This window comes from Cyprinodon tularosa, unplaced genomic scaffold (assembly GCF_016077235.1).
Source record: "Cyprinodon tularosa strain WSP-4 unplaced genomic scaffold, ASM1607723v1 ctg139, whole genome shotgun sequence".
Lineage (NCBI taxonomy): Eukaryota > Metazoa > Chordata > Actinopteri > Cyprinodontiformes > Cyprinodontidae > Cyprinodon > Cyprinodon tularosa.
This window is the reverse complement of record NW_024038210.1, coordinates 109,658-119,564: the sequence shown is the minus strand read 5'-3', so window position 1 is coordinate 119,564 and position 9,907 is coordinate 109,658. Positions and strand designations below refer to the sequence as shown.

Genomic DNA, 9,907 nt, shown 5'->3' with positions numbered 1-9,907 from the left:
TTTCCTCCTCCTGAGCAATGAAGTGGTGACAGTAGAGAGGAAAACTAGCTTTAAGCAGGAAGGATCCTCCAGCAGAACGTGGCTCCATGTCAGCGCCCATCTACTGCGGCAGAGCGGGTCTTTAACAGGACAGCAGACGTCCAAGAGGTGCCGGTCCAACGAGGAGACGACGGAAGAAATCTGCTGGAAGAGAAGAACAGGAGTTAGTGAGAGAACACGCTAGTCAGTGACATTTAAACACAGAAACACTGAGAGAGGTGTCAATTTAACGGAGAGAAGAGGGAAACACACAGGGAGAAGCTAAAGTTAACAGCAGTGATAACTGTAGACAATGGATGCTTGGAGAAAATGCCTGAAAATGCTGCATTTGTTGGAGTCTACAGTCGGTTTCATCAGCGTCGTTTCTCTGCTTTAATAAGTTCTAAAAACCCTTCAGACATCAACCAGGGGGAAATTCTCCCATATTAGATCAGAAGCTGCTTCTTAACTGTTTATCTGTGGTCTAATGGAAAAGTCAGAACTTCTGGTTCTGGTAAAGTTTTGGTTATAGAGATAAATTGAGGTGAACATCCCTTCATGATGGAAAGAAGAATTAAAGGTTAGACCACCTTGATGGGATGGTTTTGGCTTTTGAATCTATTTATTCTGGATTTGTTTTTATTGTCTTCTCCACTACTGATGAACATCTGGAAGCAATAAAGGTTCTTTACCTTCTTTCTGGGTGGAGCAGACTGATGGTTTAGCTGTGGGGTCGTCAACGTTTTTCATTCCAGGACTCCAGAATGTTGGAGAGACGAGCAGGGCAGCCATGTTTCTCCTCCTTGGTGGTCTGTGTTCTCCATCCTCTGCTTCAGCTCCTTCATCAATGAAAGCAAAGTGTCCTCAGAGTCATAAACTGTCTGCATGTGATGCCTCTATAGTCAAACAACCAACATACCTCCAAATACGTGTGGATGGACTCTGTTCCACTGAGATCCGACTGTTAGAACGCTGCTTCCATATTCAACCTGCTTCTCCTGTAAAAAAGAAGCTAAATTAATCTACAGAATTTCCTGACACCAAGTTTAAATCTGGGGCAGGATGTTGTTCAAATAGTCATCTTGGTCTCTCTGTGTTCTGCCTGGAAGCTTGAGTTGTCTGTTTGTCGTGTTAATAAAGGCTTACTGCACGTGTTCTCCTCTGTGCCGTCCTCAGGTGGGGACTAGGAGGCTCCTCAGCATCCTGGATGTCCCGGTTCCTCACAGCAGTTCTGATTTTGGACGTCCACAGTTCCTGAAAATACATGAAAAACTAAGTGAGGCCACCTGAAATGTTGACTTGATATTTAAATGATGGATTATTGTGTCTCCTTACTGAACATGCTCTCAATGTTTACTGCTCCTCCGGTTTGGTCGCCGTAGATCTCATCAGCGTCTTCTGACGGCCCAAAGCTTGTAGCGGCTCGGTCCGACATGGGATTCACAAACAAAGAAGAGATCCACTGCGGTCAGAACTGGCACAGATCACATGGAGAATATTTCTGCACAGGGTTCTTTCCCTTAAACTAGGGCTGAAAACTAACTGAGGAACATCTAGAACTAGATCAACTCACAGCTGAAAGTGGGTTCTAACAGTCGGCGCCATTCACAATCCACATCCCTAAATCAGTCCTTTCCTCTGCTTCAAACTGCTCTGAAATCAATTAGTCCCTCCAAGCATCGTCTTTATCTTCTCACCATCATCCCAGAGACCAGTGCAACTGGTGACCACAGCAATCTTTGCCACTGTTCTATTCTAGATCTAGTTTGTCTGCAGCAGCATTGTCCTTCTATAGATCAGGGCTTTCCAGCTCCACTCCTCCAGAGCTGCTATGCCGCAGCTTTCAGTCACATCTCTTCTCCATCAGACCTGAATCAAAGGTCTGAATTCCCTCATCAGTCATTCAGCTCTGCAGAGCTGTTTGATCCTGGTGTTTTGGAGGAGAGATGCGGCTGAAAGCTGCAGAAAAGCTGCTGCAGAGGACTGGAGTTAGAGACCTCTGCTCCACTACAGCCTTGTCCCTCTGCCTCTAGACTTGAAGTTTTCCTCATCTCCACTTTTAGACCTTTAGGATCATAGTTTGACCTCCGGGTGTTAGAGCTCAGCAGCGAAGTCTCACTAATCAAAGGTTTCGATGCATTCCCAGCAGCGATGTCCGGCTGTTGCCTCGATTTGGTTTGGTTTGCCTCCAGGATTCAATTTTTTGAGTTTTTATTTAGTTTTTGTTCATTTGCCTCCATTCTGTGTTTCTTCTTGTCAAACGTCGTTTTTAAATCAATCCTTGGATTGTTTGGTGTGGCTTCTGTTAACTAGGAGAATGTCCAGCTCTGTCTAGACGTAGAGCATGTTAGATTGTTTCCGCCTTAACCAGCTCTCATGTTTCATACCTTTTAGAAATTGTTAGTATGTCTCTGCTCAGATTTCTGTGCTAAAGGAAAATTCGTAACATTTAAAACTTAAATTAAAACCTAGCAGCGGGGTAAAGAAAAGCCACGGCGCTAGACGCTACCTGAGGCATCCCTGGACCTGCCAGACTCCTTATCATCTAAAAAACAAAATCTAGCAGCGGGGTAAAGAAAAGCCATGGCGCAAGACGCTACCAAAGGCATCCCTAGACCTGCCAGATATAAACACAATCAATAAATTATACCTAGATATGACTGTTTCCACCTCCAATCATCATCAAATCAAGAAAATACATCTAACTCCTCCTACAAAATGATCCAAAGCAAGATGGTAAAATGTTTGGTTCTTCTGCTGAAGCCTCAGCTTCTCTTCATTGTGAGAAGTTGTTGAAGGAGTTAAAGGAAGATTCTTGATCAAATTCCTCTTCTCACAGTGCCCGACGAAAACGCTTCATAGGGGGCTCCTCTTCGTCATCTTCCTCTCTTCTCCTCCTCCGGGAAGAAGGGCCGGGCCGTGGAGGTCGGTGGTCCTCTTCACTCTCCGAGGAGTCCTCTGGCGGCGCCTGGTACCGTTGGAGTCTGATGAAACGGGAAACCGTCTCAATGAAGCGAAGATGTGTTTGAAGGGGGTCATCTTCTTCACTGTCTTCTTCCTCAGAGCTCATGGTATCATACCCAGAGAAGTCACTAGACGCCTCAAGAGACTCACTAGAAAAAGACCCATCCTCATCCTCATCAGAATCCTCTATCTCCTGTTCTTCATTTACCACCCCTTCTGGGACCTCTGCCTCATTATCATCCTCCTCATCATCATAATCCTCTAGCTCCTGCTCCTCATTTACCACCCCTTCTAAGACCTCTGCCTCATTATCATCCTCCTCATCATCATAATCCTCTAGATCCTGCTCCTCATTTACCACCCCTTCTAAGACCTCTGCCTCATTATCATCCTCCTCATCATCATAATCCTCTAGCTCCTGCTCCTCATTTACCACCCCTTCTGGGACCTCTGCCTCATTATCATCCTCCTCATCATCATAATCCTCTAGCTCCTGCTCCTCATTTACCACCCCTTCTGGGACCTCTGCCTCATTATCATCCTCCTCCTCATCATAATCCTCTAGCTCCTGCTCCTCATTTACCACCCCTTCTGGGACCTCTGCCTCATTATCATCCTCCTCCTCATCATAATCCTCTAGCTCCTGCTCCTCATTTACCACCCCTTCTGGGACCTCTGCCTCATTATCATCCTCCTCCTCATCATAATCCTGTAGCTCTTGCTCCTCATTTACCACTCCTTCTGGGACCTCTACCTCATTATCATCCTCCTCATCATCATAATCCTCTAGCTCCTGCTCCTCATTTACCACCCCTTCTGGGACCTCTGCCTCATTATCATCCTCCTCATCATCATAATCCTCTAGCTCCTGCTCCTCAATTACCACCCCTTCTAAGACCTCTGCCTCATTATCATCCTCCTCATCATCATAATCCTCTAGCTCCTGCTCCTCAATTACCACCCCTTCTGGGACCTCTGCCTCATTATCATCCTCCTCATCATCATAATCCTCTAGCTCCTGCTCCTCAATTACCACCCCTTCTGGGACCTCTGCCTCATTATCATCCTCCTCATCATCATAATCCTCTAGCTCCTGCTCCTCATTAACCACCCCTTCTGGGACCTCTACCTCATTATCATCCTCCTCATCATCAGAACCCTCTATCTCTTCCTCGTCATTAATCACCACATCTACGACCCTAAACTCATCATCAGACTCCACATCAACAGTAAAATCCTCCTCTACATCATCTGAGAACAGCCCTACGTTCATATAGAAAGGGAAATCAACCTGATCCGCGATCAAGATCCAGAACTCCAGGGCAGGATCAGGTGGAAGCGGGGCGTCTGGAGCAGTGAGGAAAAAAATCATTAGACCAGGAACATTAATTAAGGAACATCAAATCACAATACTCAATGCTTTATTTTAGGTTGCTGAATGTGCCTGTGAGAGTTAGTCAGGTTTAAGGAGATTTAATCAATAAAAACATCAATCTGTGCATACATACATATTTTTATGTATATATGTGTGTATATGGTCCTCGGCATCATTGTGGGGACCTTTTTTGTTATTTCACAGTCACACTGAGGAGCGATTGTCGTAAAGGGAGGACATTTCGCTGGTCCTCATGTGCGTTTTGCTGACAGCTAGGTTTAGAAAAAAGGCTACAATATCCTTTAAATCACGAGACTACCACAAAATTGAAAATGTATTTTAAATTCAAATCTTTATTTTACTAGTTATTGGGGTTTTGATTTTTTTTTCAGGATGTTATCAATATAAAAATACGCTCCAAATGGTCCATTTACTTACTTTATTTCTATTATGCTCCCTGCTATTACACTAAACTCCCCCTAGGGGGCACGCTTCCACATTTGGGAGCAACTGACCCAGACTATTCATTTGGATTTGTTCAGATTAAAGGACATTTTAAAGGCACACTATGCAACATTTTTCAGTTAATTAATGTGTTCCATAACGTTTTGGATGATTAAATGAGTCATTTCAGGTTGAACAAAGGTATTCTCGGCCGCCCTGGTGGTCTGTGGGGAAATACTGCACTTGCAATTGCAGGAGCACCGACCCGCACCCACAGGCTCAGAAGTCTCGCGAGAGTCAGTCTTGCTTTACGGCGAGAACTGCTACACCCCCCAGTTAAAAGCATGCTCGTTGCTAGCACAGTGGCGATCTTTGTGCAGTTATGCTACGTTCACATCGGACGCAGCAAAATCGCGTCTGCTGCTTCATTTTTGCTGCTTGTACCAGTTAGTTCTGACGCGCGGCTGAAGCAGCTTTGCTGCTCTGGCTGCGCGGTGCAAAAGTGTGTCTGACGCGCGTTGGGCGGAGCTTCACTATCCTTTCTCTGCCTTGCAGCTATATTTGCTGTGATCAGTGGGAATAAAGTAGTTTTAATATGTGTTTAAGTGAGAAAATACACCTGAAAACGTAATCAGTGCAGTCAGTTCATTCAGATTATCATCCTGCCTTCAATATTTTTTCTGTCGGAGCCGCTCAGACCCCCACATACCAGCGGTGCGCCGACAGAAGGAACCCCTTCATCAGCAGCCTCTGGCCGGGTCACCTCCTCGCGGTTCACCGCGGCAGCTGGTAGGTGTTTTTCATCTAAATAATCCAAACTGCAGGCAGCAGGATAATAAAAGCCAACATATTCTGCCGGCAGATTTCTGCATTTTAAGTTAATTTAGGCGTCAATAAACTGTTTAAGAGGAGTGATCATCAGCGCTGTGTCTCTCTCCCTGCGTCAGATGATTAAACGCGCCCGACGCGCTGCTTCAGCTGCTCAGACGCGCTGCGCCTGCTGCTCAAAACGCGCCGCGGGACCTTGTGCTGCGCCTTGACGCGCGTCAACCATTGACTTTGCATGTAAACTCGCTGCTTCTGTCGCGCCAGCTGCGTCCGGTGTGAACGCAGCGTTAGTCATTCGTTGCGTTCGCCTGTCTGCTAAGCTCAAAACAACCGCGCCTGGCTTGACGGAGAAACCAGGAGAACAGCTGTGCATATTTACGACAGTGCACTTTTACTTTCGCCCTCTGGGGGGAGCCTCGCTGGAAAATCAACACCAGTTGCATAGTGTACCTTTAAGCTGTGAGTAAACCTTTATTAAACCCATACTACGGAATTAGAAAAGGTTTGATCTATTAGATATTTATTTGTCAGAAAAAAAAAACTGTGTTTCCCTTAACAGAAATAAAGGCTTAAAAGCCTCAGCTTATCAGACCCCTTCCTCAGTGCATCCTAGAGTAGAAATAAAGACCTTAATCAGCACATAGAAAGCCCAGAGCAGAAATGGACATTAGCAAACTATGTAGAATAATTTTGTTTTTTTTCTAAAAACTGTAAGAAAGGGTCCTATTCAGAACTTTTAATGGGGTTAGGTGAAACCATCAGTGTTGAATGTTTCGAACACCTAGAAAAATAAGTCCTCAATGAATAAATTGTATTATTACTGGTGACAGATGGGATGAAATTATTCACCTGAAGATTCAAACAAAGGCTGCAGAAAAACAAAGACTAAACCCAGATAAACGTTTAAATAATATATGGTTCTAAATTGTTGTTTTAATTCTACCTTCTCCCTGTAAAAGAAACATATCATCCTCCTTTCTAAACTCTTAATTAAACATTTATTCTCTATGCTTTCCTCACACGGTTAACAATGGCAGCACTTAGAATAAACACAGTCAAGCTCTAAACATGTTACAGCCCAAAAATGTAAAGGATTTCATTTTTAATTCACAATCATTTTAAACCTTATAGTTGTTTATTGTTGTATCCATGGAGACCATACTTGTTCTTCAAGGCCTTCTCTGACAGAAGGGGCAAGATGCCACCTTGTTTTTAAAGGATTGGAAACCAAACTCACCTAAAATTATCCTTTGGAACCACAAACTTTTAAAATCAGTCAAACATTATTAACACATTTGATCTTCCATTAAATTCAAAATGCCACCTTATATATGCCACCTTAAAAAAAAGCCTAAAGTTGTTCAATGCATTCAAGTAAGGTATCCATGGAGACCATGTTTTTCACAGCATTTTTTAAAAATCCTCCTCTTTAAAGTTTTAATGTATTTAACAAAACCTATTTTATCCTAAAACAATTAATTTTGTATTTTTTCAACCATTTCCACATTAACTTCTTCAACTTAAATATTATTCTCTCAAGCCAAAATGTACTTTTTATCTCATTTTATCTCTGTTATCATATCTCCCATTTCCAACCAATAAAAACTCGATTTAATACATAATAACCCTTAAAAACTTTTTATTAAAACACTAAATAAAAACCTATCATTTCCTAAACACATTTACTAAACTAAACAACTTGAGAATCTTAATTTCTTCTTTTTTCCAGCTGTTACTTACAAAATACTCAAAATGTTCACTTTTTTATTATATAGAAAAATAAACAGTTCGGCTTGATAACATATTGTGTTAAATGTCCTTCAAATATATTTGAATATTTATTGAATGTAATTTCCCCAACATTTCCACATAGAGCAAAATGCATTATTTAAAATCATAGAGCTAGCGCCACCTAGTTTTCAAACATTTACTTCTAATTCAACAAAGGTGTTTCTCTCAAACAGAAATAAAAGTTATTTTCAAATCATTAAATCACTGTTAACATTTAATCGACTAAAAACATTTAATCCTGCGACGTCGGAGATGCTACATGCTAAGCTAGCTGCCACAACATCATGAAAAAAAACATCAAATTAATAATTTTTCACGTAACATTTTTGTAATTAACAAAGTAAAAGAGTACAAACAAACCTTCCAGATGATCTCTCGAGTAGTTGTGCTCCTCTGGTGCGTAGCTCATCGTTAGCAGTTTAGCAAACCACAGACTGCAGCAAGTTCAGCTTCAAGGTCCAGGCTGGAAAGTAACGTTAAAGATCGGCAGCGACTTCAGAGGCGCTCCGTTTCCATGGCAACCGAGGAGCCTGCGCATGCGCGCTGTGCGTGGGAAGATTTAAGAAGCTTGCTAATTTAGGGTGAACAAATTTTCATCGTGAAAAACCAGGACACCGTGGAGCGGGGGTCTAGGTAATCCTACAATAACATGATATTAACAGTTGATTTATTAAAAATGATTTTCAGTAAAAGTCAACAGCAATAACTCCAATAACAAATGATAATTTTATTCAAAATGTATTTATTAAAAATGCTTAACAATTCCTGTAATGAATGAATAGCACAATGAAAGAAATAATGTCTCATCTAAACATCCCCCACTTAACAATAAAAGTTAACAATAACTCTCAACTCCCAATATGATGATACTCAGCCTCAGCAATGAACGAAATAATGTCTGTTCTGTAGGTTATTGGAAAAAATAAACAAATGAGCTAATTAACAAAAAATACCTCTTTTGTAGCAAAAATAACTCAAAATGTACCAAAAACGAACAAACATATCAATAGAATATCTTGACTTTCGGAGTCCAGGTGGCTTTTCAGATCCCTTGCACCTCCATTGGACACCGAGACATATGTGCCTGCTTTGCACACTGTGCACAAGGCCTCCCATTTGTCTCGATCCGGTCTGAAAGCGGGGAAACTCTTTTGTAAATCGTTGGTAAACATACATTTGTGCCTTTGCATGTTGTTGGCGTACTGACAGCCACGCTATCTATATTCTGATTAAGAACGGGGCACCCGCACTGGCGCGGCTGAGGGGTGATATCACACGCAGCGTCGTGCGCAGTGCCCTAGCGTCTGTAAATTTAATGGTCCAATGAAGGTAATTAAAAAAAACAGGACATTTCCTCACTTTCTAAAAAAAACCCGGGACGCCCAGGACAGGACGTGAAATACGAACATGTCCTGGGAAATACGGACGTTTGGTCACCCTAGCTAATTGCAGCAGCTAATTAGCCAAGCACAGCACATTTTTCTGCAATAATATAGTTTCATCCTCGCCTAAACGTGAGTTCAGTTAAAGCTTGAGTTTAATAAGGCAAAGGAGCGAGTTTTAAAGCTCACTGGTAGCTTTCTAAGGCAGTTTGAAATATTCGACAATAAATCTGAATCTGGAAATAAATTTCACTCTGAATGAGAGAGTTGCATTTTTTTCATCGCCATTACGATTGCTGCCCATTTCAACACACCCATTCAGATGGAGTAAAATAATCCCCGCTGCATATCTCCCACGCCAGTAAAACATTTCCTCTTTAGTCTTAACCTTCATCCACTGGGGACTAAATTTAATGTGCGGATGAACATGCCAACCTGCCCTCTATCCCTGTAGCAAAGGAGCGTTAGCATAAGGTGCTGAGCCCTTAACTTAACTAATATGACCACCAAAAATAAAAGTTAGGATACAAAGATTAGATGGAGGCAGAGGCGGCTGGCCCATAGGGGGCGCTCGGGCGCCCCCCTCCCTGGCTGTGGAGGGGAAAAGTCATAAATAATATATATAGATTTTAAATAGGGAAGCACGATATTGGGATTTTGGCCGATATCCGATATGCCGATATTTTAAAACTCAAGTAGCCTGTAACCGATATCGATACCGATGTTAAAGCTGGACAAAAATAAGTTGTCATTGAAAATAGCAGTTTTGTTATCCATTTCTGACACTTTGAAAAATAATATACTCAAATATATTTTCATATGCTGATATCAAATTGATTTTTAAAAACGCGGTATCGATCTATTTTACTTTTTAAAATCTCGTGAAATTTCATCGTTCTGTTACAAACTCTCGTGATATTTTGCAAATTCTTGTGAGATTTCTTGTTAGTAAAATGGATCGATACTGCGTCAATATATCAACATATAAAAATATGGCAAAATTTCGTGAAATTTCGGGGGATTTCGTAGCATAACGCTGACATATAGCAATATTTCATTAGTAAAAGAAATTGATATGGTGTTTTTAAATGGCAATATATCAGCA

General features: G+C 41.8%; 1 protein-coding gene across 1 annotated transcript; it reads right to left on the bottom strand.

Annotated features, from left to right (window-relative positions):
* Positions 1-2,851: 2,851 nt before the first annotated feature.
* On the bottom strand, positions 2,852-7,876 carry LOC119778802 (sarcoplasmic reticulum histidine-rich calcium-binding protein-like). The gene is made up of 3 exons (XM_038278184.1): positions 7,781-7,876; positions 3,641-4,329; positions 2,852-3,223 (listed from the first exon to the last, which is right to left on the bottom strand). The coding sequence occupies exons 1-3, from the start codon at positions 7,827-7,829 to the stop codon at positions 2,852-2,854; spliced, it is 1,110 nt and encodes a 369-aa protein (XP_038134112.1). The 5' UTR covers positions 7,830-7,876.
* Positions 7,877-9,907: the final 2,031 nt, after the last annotated feature.

Coding starts and splice junctions, on each gene's coding strand:
- LOC119778802 (XM_038278184.1), bottom strand. CDS start 7,829: ATGAGCTACGCACCAGAGGAGCACAACTACTCGAGAGATCATCTGGAA. Junction 4,330..7,780: donor CTCGAGAGATCATCTGGAAG/GTTTGTTTGTAC, acceptor TCACTGCTCCAG/ACGCCCCGCTTCCACCTGAT. Junction 3,224..3,640: donor CAGAGGTCCCAGAAGGGGTG/GTAAATGAGGAG, acceptor GATGATGAGGAG/GATGATAATGAGGCAGAGGT.